Genomic DNA, 23,218 nt, shown 5'->3' on the forward strand with positions numbered 1-23,218 from the left:
CATTCCAGCCCCTGCTGACGGTGAATTTTGGGTCATTATCTATCTTAGATTGCTCAATGCCTCCCATTTCAAAAATTTTCCAGTTGGTTAATGTGTATGTCTCTGTGAAACATTATTAAAAGTGAGGATATATCCCTTTTGAAATGTGTTTTCATTGTACCTCAAATTGGACATCACTTGGCTGTCTATCCCCAACTATGGTCTATAAAAGCCTTGTACCCTTTTCTTGTACACTTTCTAAAAAAAATTTCCAAAAAGGGTTTAGGGTATTCTCTGTTGAGAACATAGACCTTTATTTTTCCCCTTCCATAAAAAAGTCTCTAATGACGAGATCATTCTCACCATCCTGACCAGTTGCCCTTTAACCAAAGCTTTTTATTCTGGTAAATAGGATAAATGTCAAAGTGAAGCAAAGTGTTTGAGTAAGTGGGTTTTCTCTGAAGATTACTGACAAAACATTTGCCTGATCAATAGAAATGTTTGCATCCAGATAGCACGTATGGTCGTAGGTTATGTTTAAAGTAAATTTCAAGAACCTGGTCGAGTTGTTAATATACTGGAAGAATTGATGCAATCTGTCCTCAGTATCTTTCCAAAAAAGGATCAGTATCATCCATGAGTCACCCATACAATGTCCAGGCGTCCTTGAATTCAGAATAAAGTACAAAACTTTTCTTTCAGTATGCTAAACAAATGTGCAAAAAAGGAGGCATACACTGCCCCATATCTACACCATTTTTTTGTATAAAAATACTACCTTCAGACCATATGTAGTTATCTAGAATGGTCTCCATCTAGGTTCTTAGGACTTCGGTATCATTTGCATCCAGTCTTTTTTGGTATAAAAAAAATCAAAAACCCAATCCACTCTGCACTGCTGAGGTATGACCGAAAGTAAGTCAACAATATTTATTGTTACTAAGATCAGGTGTTCAAGAGGTACAGACTGTTGTTGCTTCTAATCTTGTTTAGTGAGGGGAAAAAAACAAAGTTTAAACCAAAACCAGACTCACTAAAGCAAGTAACTGCAGTATCGGCAGTTACAGTATATATGAGAGAGTGAGTGTTTGGCTGTCAGCTTCTTATTTCAAGAATCGGAGACAAATGCAAAAACTACCTGGGAACAAACATCTCAGATTTTATATATTGTTAATATATACATAGAAATTTGCTGGAGTAACAGGCTTTGAATTAGCATGCATTTTCTGAACAGTATAAAGTCGAAAGTTCAGAATGCTTGTTCTTGTTTAGAGTCTGCAGTCCGACCTCAATATGCACAGGTCAGTGAGAGAGAGAGTGTTTGTATGTGGTGTGCATGGCTGTCAGCCTCTTACCTCGAGTCAAGGATAAAGGCAAAAAGTGGTTGATAACAAATCTCCCAAATCAGATGCAGATTTTTAAATGTCATTATTTACTTAAAAAATTTCAAACTGGTTTTAAATTGGCATGCATTTTCTAAATGATACAAAGTCTGAAAATCAAACTGTCTCTCAGTGTCTGCAGTCCTACCTCAACAAGTAAAGAAGTCAGGGATATTCAATAAAGTCAAGGATAGTGGATAACATTATGAGTCAATATGTGGGAAGGGGAAAATGGAAGAAATGTGTTTATTTTTGCAGAGCTGTGGGAGTTGCTAAAATGTGTCTGGAAAACAAGGTCTTCAGTTTTGAAGGCAATTCTACACGAAGAGAAGTTTGTTATATGATGTGGCGGATTATTAAAGTAGTTCTTTGCTTGATATGGGTGTGACAGTAGTGACTTTAATGTTCTTTTTTTAAATAAACATTTTTATTTAATTATTTATGACATAGGCAATCAGACAGTCATACAAATGAAAACAAACCATATTGACGATCTCAGTTGCAAGCGTTGTAAATCACAAACCATATTGGCATAATTTTAGTTGTAAACATTATACATCATTTACACTCTTACCCAGTCATTGTCAAACACTGCATAGTTCTTTCAAATCATGCCTTTTAAACCTCATTACTCCCCTGTATGTATTGTTCCCACAATTCCCATTTTTTTCTATGTAATTTGCTCCTGCCCTTTACTAAAAATCCCAATTCTAGTTGTTTTATGTCTGTTACTATATTCACTACTTCTAGTACAGTTGGTTTAGACTTTTATTTCCACTTTCTAGTAATTGCTTTTTTGGCAGCCACCATAATTAAACTCAGCAAAGGCTTACTATGTCTAGGCAGTTCTAATTCTATATCATAGCTTAGAAAAATAATTTCCCTAGATAAACCAATTTGCTCACCCAGTATTTCTAATAAAGTAGTCTGCAGGGAATCTTTTAAAGTATTCCAATTCATTACATTCCCAGAAAATGTTCCCAAGTACCACTTTCTTCGTAATCACACCTCCAACATTTGCTGTGTACCTGAGGACAAATTATATGGAGTCTGCTTGGAGTATAAAATATCTCTGCAAACACTTCCAAGCAAAGATCCTAAGTCTTCTAGACTTTGTTGCATATTTGGAAGGCATACATATATACCCCCATTGTTTCTTTGTGAATTGCTTTTACAGTCTTTCTTCCCAATCCTTTCTAACCCCCTCTGACTAATTCAAGTTGGCATGCAGTATTTTGTATGCTCTATGATTGACCCCTTTTTAACAGGAGCTTTTGTTCTAGATTCTACTAAAACACTACCACTGCTGGCCTTTCACTTAAGATCCCCTTATTTCTTTCTCTTTGCCTGTACTCTGATATCAATCCTTGATAGGGTAGGCAAACTGTAGCCTGCAGTCCAAATGAATTCTAAGACTGCACTGCCCTTCCACCCTATCTACTGGCTACAGAAGATGTCCAGCCTCCTCCTTACTATCATGTCATCCACTTCCAAGCCGTCTCCTGTCAGTGAACCTATATTGAGTGTGGCAATGCTTAGGTCATGTTTGGCAGGTTGACTGGTTTTGCACCCAGCTTTCACTCAACAGAATTGTCCCAGGTATCCCAAGCAGGCAACTGGAAACTGGCTGCCTAGTAGCTTATTGACCTTTTTATGGTGGGCATACAATGTCCAATATGGGTGCATAAATCTCTCCCACCATTAGCATGGGTCTCTGGCATAGGTCGAAGTAGGACAGGTCCTCAACCCACTTATCAATGGCAAATACTCCTGTCCATTTTGACATGTCAACTCGAATGGATCACCTAGAGCCATAGTTTTACACCATGAGAGATGCATACGATAAGCCATTATTGAGCTCACACACATACTTTAAAACCAGATGGGTAGACACTATACTGCGTTCTCTGTTATCAGTTGGGTACCACCACAAAAACCTCTTCCACTTGTAAACATACAATTTTTCTAATTGCAGGTTTTCTTGCCTCCTTCAATACTCGCTACCCATCCTCATGGAACAAGTACCTAAAAAGTATCAAGATAGAATAATTTAGGCTGTCAGTTGCAATTGCTCTAATTTGAGTGCACCAATTGCTGCTGACACTGTCTGAGCAGATCCGGCATGTGAGGAAGCTTGCAGTAATTGCCAATTCCATTAAAACAGAGAACTAACTTTCCCTGGGCCCGACAAATGGGGTGGGGGTCACCGCAATGACCTTTGATATCAGTGGAAAGTGTAAGGGAACAAGAATGTCTCTCTCCTTCAAGGATATCTTAAACAGAATTTTTTCAATTTTCTGTTTTGAAAGAAGGTGATTAGATCTATTTGAGGTGTTCTCTACATCTGGACCAAATTCTGGAAGACCTCTGTCTTGAGTTTCCATTCGTGAGGGTCTGTCCAGGATCTGCATAGTTTGCCTGCCACTGTTTTCTTCTGACAGGATGTACAAGGCCGGAAGCATCAGAGAATGCTGGAAGGTTAGTTCCCAGGCCATCACTGCCAGCCAGCAAAGAGGATATAGGTTCATAGGTGTTTACTAGGTTGGTGACCACAAGAGTCCTTTTAAGCCTAGCCATGCATCCCAAATCCCTGACAAGTTCTGGTATCCTTGATAAGTGTAAGTAGGGGCTTGGAAGGTGAAACATTTACAAGCAGGGGGCTGGGAGATGAACCATTTACAGGCTTCCTATATCCGTTAGAGGCATAGATGCCAAACTAGGATGGAAACTCCTGTTTCCCCATCCAGCTGTCCAAGTTGCACTTGAACTAGATTAGGGAGGAATTCTGCTTCAGATGGATATGGAGCATGTTCCAGAGAAGGGGTGGTCTCTGTGATACATGGTTTACTATTGAAACCTTGAAACGGCATAGGTCAACTGGTCACATGGTTAACCCGAAATCCAAAATCTGGAACAGCGAAATTGCGGCCAGGTCGAAGCTGAATACATTGACATCTGTAGTTCGATGTATTCAACATAGCATGAGGGGATGTCAGTCACCCATGCTATGCAGCTTTACCATATCATGACATTCTGTAGTCAACGGTACGTGTATTTTATGATTTTGTAGGGGGTTAAGCTCCCCCCCTGCGCACAAATCTAAGATCAGCACCGGCTGCCCCTGTTTAAGAGGGACATAGGTGAAACCACTGGTGTAAATTTACGGCTTTCCATCCAATTGTCCAGGTTACGCTTAAATAGGGTCATTAAGGAGCTCTGTTTTACATGAATTGGGAGTTTATTCCAGAGGAGTGCAACCTCTAGGAGACGTAGCTATCTCTTCAGCATGTCCTGTTAATATCGCAGGCTAGGTTAACATCCATAGAGTGAGTGAATCTTGTCCCACTGGATTTGTGGATGTGCAGGGCCTTCATTGTAGGCCAGGCACAAGTCGCCTCTAGGCAGTCTATATGATATTGAGTAAAGTGATAGGGCCTTCAGCCTGTCCGTGTAGGTCATGTGTTGTAGGCCCTGAATTTTCTTGGTGAGAAACATCTGGGCTGTCTCCAGTTGCAGCAGCTTTCTGGTGAGGTACATACAGAAGGGAGCATTGTACTCTATTACTATTCTGATGAGAGCCTGTACAGGGGAGTTATAGCCTCCTTAACTTTGGAATGCTATACCTTTGCTTATGAGGTGTGCAACATAGAAAGCCTTTCTTACTACTGTGGACACCTGGTGATCAAAATTAAGGCTGCTATCAACTTGCTTTCCTAAATCTCTCACCACTGGGTTTGAACTTAGGGGGATATTAATGTTATAATTAGCAAGGGTTTCACCATTGCTTAAGGGGATGATGCTTCTTTTCAAGTTTAGTTTACGTCCATGGCTTTCACACCAATCATTTGTCTGTGTAAGCCCATTTTGTAGTGTGTTGACATCTTTGGGGGATCTGATGATTGTTCCCAATTTGCAGTCATCAGCAAACCTGGTAAGCAGTAGGCCATCTGTTTTCAGATGGACTTCTGAAAAATAGATAAGCAGTAGAGGGCCTAGGGCATCCCTGTTGGTAGAGTTGGCATCCACAATTTTGAATGTGTTTTCTCTTTGTGAGCCAGTTGGCAACCCATGTTGTGATGTAAGGGTTAATTCCCAGCTGGGTGAGTTTCTCCACGATTACTGAGTACGTGTGTCAAAGGCCTTGGCTGGATTGAGATAGGCAATGATTGCCTTTCTCAAAGAAGTCTTCCAGGTTTAGAAGGCAAGTTCTGCCCTTAATGAAGCCAAACTAGGTCGGTTCAAGAGTTTGAAGGTCACCTACATCCTTGTTGATATGATCCATGATGATTCTTTCCATGGCCTTGCAGATGAAGATGGTAAGGGTTTATGGATCTATAGTTCCTGGGGTCTGTTGAGGGGACCCCCTTTGTGCAAGAGGATTACGGTTGCTGTTTTACACTCAGCTGGGACAAGGCCAGTGCTAAGACTGAGATTGGAGAGTGTGCTCAGTGGTTCAGCTTACTCTAGAAGACCATTTAATAGACAGCCTGGGATGTTGTCTGGTTTCATAGAGGCTGTGTTTTTTGCCTTGGACAGTGTGGCTATTGTCGCTTGTCCAGTCAGGATAAAAACAGACCAACAGTTGTGGGTTCAGTTCAGGCAGCTTTATTATATACAAAGACGTCCGGATTGAGCCTTAGTAACTTAAACTTGTAAACAGACTGACTAATGCACTCACACATGTTAACACTCTTGCTGTTCTCTCAAAAATGGCACTGCTCCCCACACGTGCCGTCACTTTGAAATGCTTAGTTACAACACACGCTCTGTTCTACATCCTTCCTCTTTGAGAAACAAGTCATGCACTAAAAATGACCATGTTTTTTGACATGCAGTTGTACAGAAAAGATCCTTTGACATGCAGTTATACAGAACTAAATACAAATAAAACAGTCATGTCCAGGTCGCTGTGTATTTTACTTTAGGTCTAGAAATGCGACCTGATTGTGTGACATAAAAAATTGAACTGGGTTTAGCAACAGGGACGGTCATTAATGAATGTTCAACTTCAGAGACATCATGAGGAATGGGAATAGGTACTGAGACATGTCATTCAACAGGAACATCGTCTGGGCTGCTCTGAGATGTAGAGCCTGTATCACAGGTACGATGCTGCAATATCTATTCAGGCACTGGAAGAAGATGCCTGCGATTTCTTCTGTATTCTATACTCTCAGATTCCACTAAGTAGGATCTCTGCTCGGCAACTATACCTCTCACTTGACCAATTCAATCAATTATTTTCACCGTTTGCATCCTCAGTATCTCTCCTCCTTTCATTGGATGGAGAAATATGCTCATTTTATCATAGCTGGACTGGACTTCTGAAAGGAATGTTTGTTAAATAGTTGGGGTTTGATTGCTCTGGTGTTTTTAGTATTGGGCACCAACAAACTGGAACTGATAGGTAAGGTTGTTCTGATTTGCCTAGATAGAAGTCTGTGAGCAGGCAAGCCAAGTAAGTTGTCACTGGGTTTATTTCTGAGATTAAGCAAATTCAAGAAGATATCCGTATTCTCACACTTTGACCTCTCTAGTAATTGCTTTGCACTTTGTACTGCATGCTCAGCCAAGGCCATTTGGGGGTATTCCAGACTGCAGGTAATATGGATAAAGTACCACTCTTTTGCAAATTTCTGAATTAACTGACTGGTAAACTGGGCATCGTTGTCAGAAATAACTTTGTGTGGACTACCATGGACTGAGAAGTGACATTTCAACTTAATAACAGTACTGGATGGTAGATTAGGTAGATGGATCTCAAACCAGTTTGAATAAAAGTCTACCAACAATAATTCTGATTGTTTCACTTAAATATGTCAGTGGCTACTATTTACCAAGGTAGGTCAGGAATCTGGTTTAGCTGAAGTGGCTCTTTTTGCAAATACGGTTTAGCACTATTGCATACTGAACAAGATGAAAGCACTTTGTCAATGTCTTTTGACAGAGAAGGCCACTATATTAGCCCTCTTAGCCTTCTTTTGGTAGCTTCGAACCTGGGTGGCCATGATGCAAAATCTTAATGTATTCGTGTTTTAAGGAAGTAGGAACAATAACTTTAGGACCTTTGAAATGATACCATCTTCCATCAACGTCTTATCTCTGTAAGGAAAATAAGGTTGCACTTCTATTGGTACACAATTACTTTGACGGCCATCCAATACTAATGAAGTGGTTGAGCTTTTGCAAAACTGGGATCAGTCTTCATATGATCTCTTGGCTCATCAAGTCTTCTGGTAGAAAATGACTCACCTCCGTGATATCAGTCAAAATTTTCTGCATCAAGCTGTTCTGTGGTATTTCTTGGGCGATCTGGATAAGGTATCAGCCAGATAAAGAAGTTTGCCTTTTGTATAGACTATTTTGAAGTTGTACTTTTGTAATCTGAATATCATTCTTTGTAGTCTTACTGGAGCTGTATGCATAGTCTTCTTTAAAATAGTGACTAGAGGCTGATGATCAGTCTCAATCTGAATGACTCGGCCATAAATATAATCATGGAACTTCAAACATGCGAACACAATTGCCAAAAGTTCCTTCTCAATTTGAGCATACTGCATCTCCGTTTGGGTAAGAGCCCTAGATGCATAGACAACTGGTCTGCTCTCTAGAAGGATAACTGCACCAAGACTGAACTTTGAAGCATTACAGGAAAGAATTACTGGTTTGTGGACATCATAGTATCTTAACATAAGTGGTCTGTCAACTTTTTGTTAAGTCATCAAATGCTGTCTGGTGTTGTACTGACCATGACCAGGCAACATTTTTGCGTGTCTTAAAGGTGCTGATAAGTCTATAAACTTCCCCAAATAGTTAACCATACCAAGGAAACACTGTAAGGCTTGGACATTGCTTGGAGTTGGCATCTCAAGAGTGGCTGTTTGTTTGGAAGGGGCTGGTCATAAGCTTATATGGGTAAATAAATGACCAACATAAGTAACTTCTGGTAGCCTGAATTTACATTTCAGAGGATTGAGCTTTAGGTTCACTTCACACGCTGTGTCCAGAACTTTCCTGAGGTTTTTATCATGCTCTGCTTCACCATTCCCTCCAATTAGTAAATCATCTACTGTTATAGCATACGGATAACCTGAAAAAATGTCCTCCATTGCACGCTGAAAGACTTTAGTGGCAGAATTTATTCCAAAAGGCATTCTGAGAAATCTCTATCTACCAAATGGGGTTACTGAATATAGTCAGTAGTGAAGATTTGCGATCAAGCATTACTTGCCAAAATGAACCCTTTGCATCTAAGACAGAAAAAATGGTGGCATTTGGCATGAGGGTAGCAACCTCCTCGACTGTATGCATAGGATAATGGGGCCTTTGTAACGCTTTGTTTGTTGGGTCAGTACATATTCTGATTTCATCTGAGCTTTCCTTATGAGCGACTGCCATGGAAGATATCCATTCAGTTGGTTCTGTGACTGGACAAATCACACCTTGTTGAACCATTTTATTTAACTAGACCTTGACTTTTTCCTGCATAGCTGTTGGAACTTTGCTTGCTGGTATGACCACTGGACTGACCTCTGGGTCTAATTTCATGGAGTATACAACTGGAAGCTTGCCTAGCTTGTCTTTGAAAATAGCATCGGTGAAACTGGAACTAGGACATCTGCTTACATGATGGACGACTTTGCTAAAAGAAAGGAGTTTCATTCTTAAACTGTCTCTGAGACCTAATCATGACTGTACAGGTCTTCTGACTACATAAAATTGTAAACTATAACTGTTCCCAGCTGAATAGCATGAAAGCACTACTTTGCCTTCATTTCGAATCTTTTCACCTCCATAAGCAAGAATCTTTGCACAACTGGTCAAATTAAGTTGTTCACCAGCTTTTACTCTAGCAAATATTTCTGCTGACATAACATTGCACTTTCAACCAGTGTCCAAGTTGAGCTCTGTGGGTTTACCATTGATCAGGGCAGTACAAAACACTTCATTCTTTTCCAGCAAATGTCTAACTGGACCTTTTCACCAACCACTGATACACCACATAGAAAGTAGAGTTGCAGCTTTCTGTATAGTCAACTAGCTTTTTTGAGTGATCGATCTTAATAAATGAATAAGGCTTGCTTGATTTACAAAACATTTGAAAGTGGTTCCATTTTTTACACTTGGTGGATTGCAGACCAAATGCTAAACACTTTTCTCTCTCAGACTCATGATTGCCACCACAATTACAGCAGTCAACAATAAGACTTGACTTGGGTTTTGCTAACTCTCACCCTTATGCTGCACTGAGCATGTCCGTTTTACTGAGCTAGTCTTAGAACTTGCTGGAAAATCACGGGCTGTCCCTTGAAATCCTGCAGGGGCTGCAGCTGCCATGTGCTTAGGCCTGTTTCTGCTAGTCACGTACTGCATGCTGTCTGTTTGCTCTAGAAGCTGCCGAAACCATGCTCTTATCACTTGCAAGCATAATTGTGTGCCTTTTCCGTTAGCTCATGTATCTGACAAATCTCTATAGCTTTGCTCAACATTGTCATTGTCACAAAGCAAATTCTTTCTCACTGCATTAACACCACATACAAGCCTGCCTTTTATAAACTCTTCTTTCAAATCACCAAAACTGTACGTTTTAGCCTTGTTTCTCAAGTCAGTAATTTAAGCTGTAAAAGTATCTCCTGGCTTTGGTCTCTTGTATAAAATAGGTGCATCTCCAATGTAATATTTGTCTGGAGGGTACACATTTCTCTAGAGTTACGTTTCAAGCACTCAGGGTCCTCCCTTGATTTATCTTGTACACCAATATGGTGGTTCTCCCCTTCTGCATATACTGCTGGTGCATACACAAATGAATGCTCTCTTTCAGTGGCTTGTGACCCCGCTAAGTTAAGCAAAATAAATGCCTTCATACATGCATCTTTATCAGAAAAAGCTGCTTGTATGAAAATATCGTATTCCTGCTCAAATACTCTCCAATTCTCTGCAGTATTATGATCAAACACAAGTGGGTTGGGTCTGTGAAACGCCTCTGCCATATCAACAGACAGTAATAAAGGCCCTTAGAATCATGTATGACTATACACACACACATGTCAGAAATTTATGCCAGAACTTGTAATTAAGTCCAGTAGCACACCAGACTCTTTGAAATAACTGTACTTTGTAAAACAAGTCTCCATAGTACAACAACACTTTGAAACCAGTATACTTTGCAAAGTCGCTCATCAGTGCAACAAACACTTCAAAATGACTGCAGCACTTTGTGAATGAACTGTCAAAACATGGACATTTACTAAAAAACATGAAGTTGCTTTGCTTTTTTATGCTATTTTGCCCTTTTATTGTATTTGTTATGCTTATTTGACCACTTAGCATGCTCATTTTACTTTTTTGTACTTTTTTTACTTTTAACATCCTCATTATGCAAATTGGAAATAACTGAACACCCACATAAGTATTTCTGATAATTCTATCAAATATCGTGGTTTTGAATATTTTGTTTAATCAATAATGCGTTTTGTGCCTTTCCTTTGATTAATGCATTTTGTGCTATTCGTTTCATTAAAAATGCTTTTTGTGCTTTGTGAATGCTTCGTATCGTTTTCTTTATGAAATAAATCATCTATGCGAGTTTTGGTTACCTGAAGTTCTTTTCTGGCCTTTTAATGTACCTTCACCGTTAACTCTGCATCACATGGCTTTTAGTTGCACACACTATCCCAGTCCTGACACCATGCTGCTCGCCCAGTCAGGATAAAACAGAGTGCAGTTGTGGATTAGGTTCAAGCAGCTTTATTATATACAAAGACATCAGGATTTAGGCTTAGTAACTTAAACTTATAAAAGACTGACTACTGCACTCATACATGTTAACACTGTGGCTGTTCTCTGAAAATGGCACTACTGCCTGCATGTGCTCTCTATTTATATGCAGGTGCCCTCATTTTGAAATACTTAGTTACAGCACACACTCTGTTCTACAGCTATGACCTGCTGTCTGGCAATTCTAGGTAGAGGACTGGTGACAGGTATATTATGAGGTATGATTGGTGGGGACAGGGGGGTGAAGTTTTTCCCAAACCTGTCCACTAGCAGGTTGGAGATATCCTCAGGTTCAGTATAAGTGGTACTGTCCACAGTTGCTTCATCCCAAAGCTGGTCCTGACATTTAGATTTCGGACATAGCTAAAGAATGCTTTGTGATTGAGCTCCGCTAGGGATGCTAATTTAGTTTCGTAATTTGCTTTAGAGGACTTTACAAGATATCTTATCTGCTTGTTTGTTTTGGAGGAGGTCTTCCTTTGCTGGGACCATTCCCTCTTGTGTTTTGACAGCTTTATTCTCTTATTGTATAACCTATTTATGCTGGATGTCCACCAGGGTGGCTTGCTCTTTTTTTTTTTTTTTTTTTTTTTTTTTTGTGGATCTTTATTTGATTCGTTCAGAACGGCTGAGTCTGTGCATTTGTATAGGCATTTATACAGGACATTTGTGTACACCTCAGTGTAGGGGTCATTGCAGTCAGTGTTGGCAGGGGGTCTGAAGCTATTGATGCCATTGCTCAGTAGGCTAGAGTTTGCTTTGGAGAAATTTTTTTGACCTTTTTGCTCCTGAGAGTGGGTCAGGTACTATCTGTACTTCGGAGACTGATTTATGATGGGACTTTACCAGCGAGGGCCCCACACATGGTGTGGTGCAGCGATCCACCATGTTGGTGAGCACTATGTCAAGGAGAGCCCGTTATAGGGGAGCTGACTGTCTGTTTTAGAGCATTTGTGTTAAAGTCCAGGAACCTTTAGTCAAATACATTTGTGCTCATGTACTACCCAGTTGATGGAAGGATAGTTAGTCACCCATGACCAGGCTATTTGGCAGTATGGAGAGTGACTCATGTAGGTCCATGTAGGCTGTGTGGTTTTTGTGGTTCATGGTGGGGGGGACCTATAGCTAACAATGATGTGGAGGGGAGGGGGTCTTTCCAGCAGTTAGTCTTGGAGTAACTCTAGGGAGTCATACTGTTTAACCAGTCTAGAGGTGTACATGTCTTTAATGAAGGTGGATACTCCTCCTCCCTTATTTTTTTCACATTCGTTGTGTGGTCTAAACATGTGGAAGGCATTGTAACCCTGTATGACTGGGGTACTATCTGAGACCTTGAACTATGTCTTTGTGGCTGCACAGACATCAGCAGCATCTTCCAGGGTGAGAAGTGCTTCCGATGAGTGCAGTATCTGATTTGGACTCGTAGCATTAAGCAACATAACCCTGAGTTTGTTTCTGGAGGATCTTTTTAAGTCTGGAATTGTTGTTCTTATGACATTGCCTAAAAAAGGCAATATTGGGCAGTACCTTTGCCAACAACCTAAAGCATAGAGGCATCAGGTGAAGACGGTCTCTGATGAAGCGATGTGGTCTGTCGACCATAACATTCCAGGCTGTCGGATACTGGATCCCCCTGGATTGACACCAGAAGCTAAGCAAATTGTTGTAGACAGTCATTTTTGTTTGCATTGTGGCATCATCTTGAGTGAGGGAAGAATGCTGCTTAGGACTAGGGACATAACTGCCTGGGACACACGGTCTTAAATCTCCAGCATATGTCTTCATATAGTCCAGTGAGGTGCATCTCAATTCATTCACTCCAACAATGGACTATGACAGTCATAAGAGTACTTGTTCAGAGACTTGAGTGCTTGCATGATTTAGCAGATCCTGGCACCAGGCAGGCAACTGACTGTGACCTTTTCCTTGTCCAACCTAGTGAGGGGTGTTGCAAAAGGAAATACTGCCAGCCCAGCTATCTGGAATTTTGCAAATTATATGTCATTTGAGAATATTAATATGATTTATATAGAACTGGACAGAAGGAAATACTGCCAGAACAACTGTCTGGAATTTTGTAAATAATCATATGCCATTTGTGAATATCAACATAATTCATATTCTTGTCTTACAAATGTATACTTTCTGTTTAGTGACCAAGTATATACAAACAACATGGGGAGTGGCTATGGCACTCCTGTGCAAATAATGCATATGCAATTTATTTATCAATGGGGAGGGAGGAGGTTCATTTGATGATTGAGGGGTTTAGAACATAATCTTATACAGGCGTTTTGTGGACATCATCCTTGTTTTGGAACAGTGATGTAGATTAGTTGCATGAGTTTGTAACACATATGGATCTACAACTTTTTTTTGAAATTTTTGAATAAATACTCAAAAAAGTGTAAAATTGGACATTACTCTTACTAAGGAAGTTGATAATAAAATTACCAATAAAATTAGAAAGCCATGCTGGAGGAGGAATGGCATCCTTCCTTCACTTTGACAGTATGCACCCCAACATCTTAATGTAAAAAAAATAAAATAAGAATATATTAATCTATAAGCATGTAAGCATGAGGATATGATATGTAGTAGATAAAAGTTGTTTTTTTGATTTGAGTTTATCCTTTGTATGAGTGGATCTCTCTTAACCCTCATACACTTAGACATCACATAATATGAAAAAAAAGGTTTAATCGAAACCCCCCAAGAGAAATAAGAAGGAACTGCCTTTTAAGGAACTGAAATGATGTAGATCACATCATGGGTATTATTGAAGAACTAGGATATTATGCTTAATTGCTTGATTCGATTCAAATCACAAATAGTGGGGATAGACCAATTTTTTTTTTTTAAATTTTACGTAGACTAATATTTTATGAAAAAAGATGAAAAAATTCAACAGCTGTATAAGAAGGGTACATATCCATGTACAAAATATATATATATGTAAGTTTATATGAAGACCCAAGTATTTGAGTTCCGTATAAATAATACAGTCTTTAAGACACTTATTATGCTACATGTGATACAAATAATGTCATATACTTAGCCACCTGTGATTTCATGTGCGGGCATGGCAATTACACATCATGACATCAAAAAGATCGTGTGAGACAATCATGTATATGACATCAGGAAGAAGGAAGACAAATACCACCACCAATGCGCTGTGCATTCACTTTTAGCAACTTAAATTACTTTTTAGTTTATCCAGATGGTGGATAGAAAGAAAGAGGGGATATAAGACCTTAGGATATATGAACTAAGATGAGATTTATTTTAACTTTTTTAGATCCATATAGAACCTGGTCTGAACTCAGCACAAGTATCTCGACCTCGAACTAGGGAATTTGGAATTTATTTCAATTTCATTTTCTACATATTCATATTGCTATTATATCTTATAATGCCTAATGCCTGTTTAGATTTTATACATTTTTCATTTTTTTGTTTTTTTTATTTTTTTTTTGTTTTTTTTTTTTTATTTTATTTATAATATCATAATATATATAATATATTATATTATCATTCATATATTTATATTTATTATTTATGATATAATATTTTTTTTTTATTTATTAATTAATTAATTTCATTTATTCAGTTAGGTATTATGTATGTATTATTTTTTTTTTAATTGGATCCAGTATTTAGATTAATTAGTGTTAGGGTTTATGTTTTTGTAATTATATACATTAGCATTATACATCTGTTCAGAGCTTCATTACATTTTCACTTATATGTTAGAAACTTGGATGGATGTCTCTATATACAAAGGTATGATTATGTACTGATATGATACATATATAATTATGTATATGATAGGGATGATGTGAGGCTTAAATATGAGACATACAAAGGTATGATATGGAATTACAGATGATGTCCAGACCAAGCATTACAGGCTTAAATATGAGATTTGTTTATGGCTTTGGAAAAAGCTCCTTTCTCTTTGTTAATAGTTTGAATGCACCATAATAAGCCACGTATATTTTAGTGATTATGGGTGTCCAAAAGAAGTTGCAGCTATATATTGGTGTGCTGCTTGTCTTACAAATGTATTAGAACTGTGTGTTATATTAAACTGCTGGTACAGAAGTGTGTGTTGAACAGGGTTTGTACAGTGCTAAGCCTAGATGTGTGACTACAGTGTACCCCTGCTGGATTAGAACAGAATTGTATATAAACTATTGTTCCTGTGTAAATGTATATGTTTTAACAATGGGATTTAGAAAATAGGTTAACTTGCAAAACTTCAAGAAAACATTTGAAATTGTTTTATGATTGTGCTAAAAAGTTAGTTTCAGTGCAGCAAGGAGACAGGATGTCTAGAACTAGGGAGGCTGTTGCATTAGATCGTGTGTTATTGGTTTGTCTCCTAGTAACTGCAAACAAATTAAGGATGTGTGTCCTAACAGGGAGATGCTAACTGCTAGTAATTTCTGACAATGGGGGTTTAGCTTAGGAACCGAGGTCAGGTGACGAAAAGTAATGTCATGCTGCAAGTATCCTAGCATCAATAATTGAGGTATTAATTTAAGAAATCTCAGAGAGATGTAGGGCATTTTGTATTTTGTCTTTAACCTGGAAACATCCACTCACCACTTCTGCTTGCTTGTTGATCTGTGAGTAAGTTTTAGGGCATAGTAACTCTTTTAGATTCAGACAGGAATATAGTAAAGTATAGCTTAGATGTTTTCTTTGTTTGAGACTGTCCTGCAATTTGTTTTAAATATTTCCTGTGATTTTGAACTCTGATATAACTGATTACTTACCGAGTATTGTTTTGTTCTTCTATTATTTATTATTAAATCCATTTAAACCTATCTTTGCGGCTGATATTTGTAAGACATTTAAGCTCTGAGAGTACTTCCATATTTGGTGACGCTGTGGGCCACTCCTAATAGCCTCCGACTACCATTTTGATTAATAGTAACATTACACAGTAGGATTGGGCACCCTTTGTTAAGGGCCTTAAAGTAGCTGATAAGGGGTTCTGGTAGCAGTGGTAACTACCTTATAGCCTGGGCAGAAGGGGGCATAGCTAGTAAACCTGTGTCAGCCTTTCCCAGGTGTGTGTGTGTGTGTGTGTGTAAAACAAATCTCCAAGAGTGTGTGTGTCTGTCAGCCACTTGGGCAGGAACACGCACTGGTTGGACAGTGTGTTGGAGGACTTGGCTTGGAACCCTGGCTAAGGACTCAGTTCTGTAGCTGTGCCAGTGGGAATCTTATTGGGGCTGTGGAGAAAGAGGGAGAAACAAGCCCGAGACTGACTGTGGTCTCTGTTTGTTCTTAAGGGAAATTGCACTTTACTGTGTGTGTACTTGTCATCCTGCCAGTGTGCATGTCCCCACACTGTTGCCAGTGGTGAGGATTGAGGCTCCTTGATTACTGGGCCAGTGCAGGGGCGTCACAAGGGAGAAGTCTGTGTGTCTCACTATGCGGTCACCTATGACCCAACTCATTTGGTTTAGATTGCCTTTGTGGCTTATTGGGTTGAGACACTGATGCATGTGTTGTGTAGTGGGTGCTGTTAAGACTGTGTTGTGTGCAAATTGTTTGCATTTGGGAGGTGTTTGCTCTTTTGGTATATTTCTAGCGAGTACCTCGGGGTATGTGGATTTGTGTTGTGAGCTTTGTATGTGTGGGAGGTTGGAGTGTGGGTGCTGACAAACCTGCTTGGTATTTGGTTTGTTATCTGAGAGAGAAGCATTGATTCCAGATTCATAGTATAGATAAATCTCTCACATATTGTATTTGCATGTTTTAGTAGTAGTAGGTCATCTATACATGAGGCATTTGCTACATTGCCTCAGGATGCCCATGTCATTCAGGCTGGCTGGAGAAATGGTAGGAAACTGACATTCCATTATGCCAGGTGTATTCTGTAATAAGTGGTAGAGGGTGGGCTAGATGGACTAGGGTCTGTTGCATAATTAGTAAAATCAGTTAATCTGTGGGAGGTTTAGGGGTAGAAACCTTCACCAGCACCTCGAAAAGCGCAGCTGGGTTGTTCTGTGGGAAGCAGTGCGCAACTGCATTGTGCACCAAAAAGCAGGGAAGCTTAAGAGGGTTCCCTAGCAGTTATATAGGGAAATTTTGACTTTTTAAGTGTGCGTTTATACACGGCAGTGCTAACCCCCATTGTGCAGTACACAGCTACACGCAAACACTGTTTAAATATCAGCTAAGTAAAACAGTTTTGAAACAATCCAACCAATAGGAAAGCCCAAGACTGAGCCTTGTTCCAACAATTCCCAACTCAGATGTCTCCTTGACTGCATTCTTCTGCCACAGGGGTGCAGGAAGGCCCTCTTAATGTAAGATGGCTGGCTTTAGTGCTCAGAAAATGCCAGTCTAGATTCACCAAGTCTGAATCTAGCCTGTGTTATAAATTGTTCAAGTACCGTAAATAGGCAGTGCAGAAAACAGTCACAAACAATAAGAACAGTTTAAAGCAGGCAGCAAAACAGTAGCAAACAGTTTAAAAGTGCAAAGAAGGATATAAAAATACTTATTTTTCAGTCGAATTCACAGGATGCCTTGTAGTTTGTTCAGATTGACTTCAGAGCTCTGGCTAAGGAGGCCAAACTCTGAGCAACTCTGGAAAACTGAGCAAAAACCCCAGCAAATGCTGTTTAATTATCAGCTAAGTAAAACAGTTTTCTAACAATCCAACAAGTAGAAAAGCCCAAAACTGAACCTTGTTCCAACAATCTTCAACTCAGATGGTTCCTGACTACACCCTTCTGCCACAAGGGTGCAGGAGGCCCCACTTAATGTAAGATGGCTGGCTTTAGTGCTCAGAAAATGTCAAAAGGTCTAGATTCAGCAAAGCTGAGAAAGCCAGTGAACTTATTTCTGGGTAAATTTCAGTAACTGGGTAGTAAGTACACTGCCTGAATGCCAGGGAAAATGAAATACAAAGGACCTGAAAGAAAATTGGCTACAAGCGGTGAGGAAAAAACACTGACTGGGAAAAGTACTGCAGCTGTTCAGAAAAAAAGCAGTGCAAGCTCCAGACTTAACTACCAGTAAATTGGGGAAAATAAAAGACAACTGGGCACAGGCTTGATTAAAATAAATGAAACACTGATGGAGTTTCCTTGCTCTGATTGCATACTATTCAACTTTTCCAAAGCTTCCCTGTAATGTAAGTAGGTTTTTGTCACATCTAGATGGAAGACCTTTAATGAGGCATGATAAAACAATTTAATTTGTATCTTCGTCTATCTACATTTTTCATCACTGGGATAACATCATTCCTTTGCACACAGGTGAGAGACAAGTAGTCATTGTCTGCATACACTCTGTCACCACCCATACAGATTGTATCTTCCACAAACCAGACAGGATACACTTCTTTTATGGCAAGTGAGGCAAACTAGACCATTATTTGTCGAGGTATGTTATGAGTTACATTTTCCTGGAATGAAAATGTGGTGCACTCATTCTACACGTATTCCTTCATGCATCAATGCTGTCCACTTTGCAAGGCATTTTGGCATGAATAAAACATAGCTTCCTACTTGCATCTTTTTCTGGTATTCTTGTAAATTTGATAGTCTCTTTGTGACCTGTTCCCCAATTCAACCAATTTCTGTAATAGCTGCTGCTTAAGATCCATATCAGCAACTTTTTGCTTCATGACCTTTTCTAAGGACTCCAGGCTGACAATGGGATACTCTGAAAGAGTGTCCTCTGTATCCTGGGGCATTTTATTGTTTGAAGTAATATGATCCATAAGTGTTGCCTTTTTATTCTGAATATTTCTGCATGCATTTGGTTGATTTGGTTTCAAGGTTTGCTGCTATACTTTCACGATTCTCCACAGGATTGTATTTTTTCCACCTTTAGATACTTCACCTAGTTTGGTTCTCACTTTCTATTTGGTTTAATTTCTTGCTCAGTCTTTCTAGCTTCCTTTTTTGTTCTAGCACATCCACTTGTTAACATTGAGGAAACTGAGGATAGAAATGAAATACAGTACAGCAGTTGCCCACGTTTACTTTTCATAACAGGTTAGTCCGGAGCTCTCAGTTCAGTTACTTACTGGTGCACCTCAATACCAGTAGTTCCCCATTCATATAAAGTAGTCTTGACATTTTTTCAATACGTGTGTATGTGACAGTGTTGCACATAGAAAGTGAGTTTGTGATGTATCCCCTGCCTGGGGGATTCAGAGAGAGAGAGAAAGCATGCCAGAGGTGTATCGGAAGGCATTCTGAGAAGAAGTTGAGAAAGATTCAGTTTGGAGAACACCCAGTAAAACTGTTTATAGAGACTTATAAACATACAAACATTCTAGTACAGCTGCTTCATAAAGCACATACTACAGATTCCCCCTTAGCGTTTGAAGGGTGCTCAGAAAGCTAGCTAGTCACTCTGACAGTTGAAAGGACTGAAAACTATTGAAAATATATGAGCAGTGTTGTCCTCCTTGCTGTTATTATAGTGATAAAACTATCTCAGCATTGTACTACTGAAAATGTTTACTATTATAGTAGTCAAAATCTTTGAGTAGTACAATATCTGAAACTGACAAAGCTGTTGAAATTGTCTGTCTGTTAGTCAAGGGTATTACAGTCTACTACAAAGGATGGGAAGCTTTTTATTTCTGTAAAGGGGGATGGAATATTTTGTGTGCACACTTTTAAAATACTGGTGCTTCAGCTCTGTCCAAGTCCCTTATGTGTTTTGTGTATTCTGCTTTCTTGTACAGTGTTGTATGAACGTGAAGGTAAAAGCTGATCAAGCTGGCCGCATTCATTCTCCTGCCTTGAGTCCTTACAGATATTATAAATGCCATCTGTTATACTCTGGAAGTGGAGTATACTGTACTTCTCAGGTTGCATAAAGAGTCCAAAGAAATTAAAAAAAAAATGGGCAGTGATGCATGGCTTGTTTTGATTATCCCTTACTGGTATGCAATGCTGAGATGATTGTATTGCTCCTTCAAACTAAATCTGGAGAAAATGTAATTTTTAAAAAGTTTTGTCTTAGAGTGGTGCGGTGGTTGTATTTGACACATCTATATTTCTTTCAGAGAGAGCATTTCATCAGCTGCTACTGGGGTGGTAGTAGTCCTGTAATTCAGCGCCATGACCCAAGCAGACCATATGCTGAACAGTACATGGTAGACTCTCAGCAGTTTTGCTTCCTTTTTCATCTGTTATCAGTGTGGACATGTGGCACGCACACCCAAGTTTTAGCTCTGAGAACATTTAGACTGCTAGATGAAAATGGAGACAACCTTGTGGACTTCAAAGCCTTTGCTGGATGTTTGGGTGAGGTATTTTTTATATCTGTAAAATCAGGGTTTCTTGTTATATAAAATGAATGTTTATATTAGTTTACAGCTATCCCATTGTTGTAACTCCTTCATAGCTGAGCATTTTCAGAAGTCTAGCCCTCAGAATACCGGCTTTTTTTGCCTATTTTTGTAGCTCTCAAATGGTTAAACATTTTTTATGAAGTTTTTAACGAGTGGTACTAGTGTAACTGTCTGTAGACTGTTAGAGTGGGCACCTGTCCTCAGAGACAAAGGAGCAGCTCCATCGTGCATTTAGTGAAAAAAAACTCAGAATTTTACTGTTGTTTTTTTATGCCTCAGTGTATACAATGAGAAGATCACTCTTGTACAAGAACATGTGCTCTGTTTAGATCTCAAATCACACTAACATTAATGTAGGTTTGTGAGTTTGATAACTTTTACTCTGAAGGGAACTGAAAACTTAAACATGGTTGTTTTCAGCTGACTGTTTTGAAAAAAGCTGTACCTTATTGGTTTTCAAAGGCCATTCAGGTGTGAATTCCACCCTAATCTCAAATGACAATTTCTGTGCACTCCAAGATATTTCAAGATGCTTTCAGGACAAGACCCCACAGTAATCACACTTTTCGTTTTGCACAGCCAAATAGCTTTTAGGAAAACTAGACAACGTTTCAAGATATCTGCAGGTCTGTCAGAGCATGTAAAATACACACATTTTGCTGTGACATATATTGCAGATGTATCTGTTTCATTTTTCCAGTTGTTAACCAAGGTAAGCTTTTTGCTCCCTTTTATCAGATTCTCAGGTAGAAAAGCTCCTCAATTAATTTGACTTAAACATTTCCCAAGTGAAGTACAGAGACATATTAATATATGCACTTGGGTCTGGTGCCTTAAACTGCAGTAGAATTGCAGTAGTGAATGTATTTGTTTTTCTGATCCAGAATTTGTGCTTCAGCGCTCTTGCAGTGTGTCTGCCCACCATCATTGAGACATTAAGCTAAAGTTTCTGAAAGTGCTCCAATAGTGGCTTTATTTGACTGGATATTTCTCTAGCTGCACTGCTGCTTCCTTGAATTTTTCTCAAAAACAACCACCCATTTCCTGTTGCGGTATTATAAAGCTGTCTCGCTGGCCCATGCCTCTTGCTGTAATCTGATTTTCCAGAGTCCCTCCTTGCCATCGTTCTTTCTTGTTTCATGTATTGAGCTGTTTAAGCACTCTTTCCACCCATTGTTTTCCATAGATCCATGGCAGAGTGCCCACCCAGCAAACCAGTATTGTTCTTGAGTAAACCACCTTTACTACATATTGTTCCCTGCTCAATTTCCCAGAGCTCAGCAAAGCTAGGTATATACTAGCTTCTGTTACAGAAGTGTTTTACTTTAATCCAGTGCCATCCAGACAAAACTAAGTACTTTTCATTGCCAAATCACACTTTCTTAAATTTTGAGTGATTGATACTGTTTCCTGCTTTTACTTTTCTTCTTACTGTTAGTTTAAGACTGTATTGAAATTGCCAAGGGATTTCCAGCTAGTTGTTTAATTGGTCTGACTGGTCTATCTGAGTTAGGAAACATGTAATAATGGCTCATAGTATAATCCTTTTATTGACCAAAGGGCTCATGGTTATTTTTCTGTTTTTTTTGTGCTGCTATAAATTCAAAGTGTGTGCCGAGAGGTGCTCACTGCACAGCAGTGGTTAGAAATACCCTGTACAGTAACAAATACCTAGAAAGCAAGTTTTCCCGTAGAATTTTGGCTTATAAAACCGCTTCCTGTAAAGCTGTAAATAGAGAGCAAATACCTTGTGTGCAGATAAGCTTAGAGCAGCTGGTTGGGCTCTGAGTGGCAATACCTTTAGATTTAGTAAAATTCAGTATTGTGTAAACATTAGCATTAGTAAAATTTAGTACTGTTTAGCATAATCTACCCCATTAAAGCACCATTATTTGTTTGCACCAACAAAGCACCGTTAAATAGCCTTCTAACCCCATACACCACCCCCTCATAGCTCACCACTCAAAGGATAAATAGACATATATTCTGAGGCACTTCCTAGACAACAAAGGTCGGCTAGACTGCCAGTTGGCAAAGCTATAGCTATATAATCAAATCGATGAGACAACACGCAGTCTCTTGCTATTTTTAACAGTACAAGTGAAACTGGACCCGGGCAAGGTAAACAAATTTATTACACAAACATAAGATTAAAACAAATGGTTAAGCGCTTTCATCTGTGAATACAGACTTCATCAGAACAATAAAACAAGCATCTTCCTGCAGATTTAAAAACTTTTTGGCGCCAAAAACATTTCAATCGGCAGCCGAGCAGCTTCTTTAAAGTGCCAGTACATATAATAGCATAAACATAGCTAGAATATAGAAATATATATATATATATATCAACAAGGTCATACCTCTCTAATTAATAATAAATATAAATATAAATATTAACATTTCATAATCACATATATAAAACCGGACCATAACATAATAAAATTATATATCAAATCAATACATAATCTATTAAAAACATTACTTAAAAGTATGTATATACTAACAATAATATCTTAAAAATAGCTTAAAATTATTCAACTCTGTTTATATAAGTTGCAGTATTGGTCTAATTGAAATATGTTCATTTATACCAGGAAATCTAGTTGCATTTGTTATTATTTGCCACACACATTCCTTCTTGCTCAACTGAGCTTTATAGTTACCACCCCTAGGTGAGATATATATTTGGTCAGTTATAGCAAATTTAAACTTGTGTCTCACCATACTTATTAGTATG

General features: G+C 38.9%; 1 protein-coding gene across 1 annotated transcript in view; it reads left to right on the forward strand.

Moving 5' to 3' along the window:
* Positions 1-23,218, forward strand: part of TBC1D8 (TBC1 domain family member 8) — a gene marked incomplete in the record, with an annotated part of 2,215,010 nt that overhangs the window by 1,266,434 nt on the left and 925,358 nt on the right. Inside the window, 1 exon segment of the mRNA XM_044071089.1 lies at positions 20,194-20,434. Coding sequence (XP_043927024.1) covers positions 20,194-20,434 — 241 coding nt within the window.

This window comes from Protopterus annectens, chromosome 5.part0, assembly GCF_019279795.1.
Source record: "Protopterus annectens isolate FY-2018-M chromosome 5.part0, PAN1.0, whole genome shotgun sequence".
Lineage (NCBI taxonomy): Eukaryota > Metazoa > Chordata > Ceratodontiformes > Protopteridae > Protopterus > Protopterus annectens.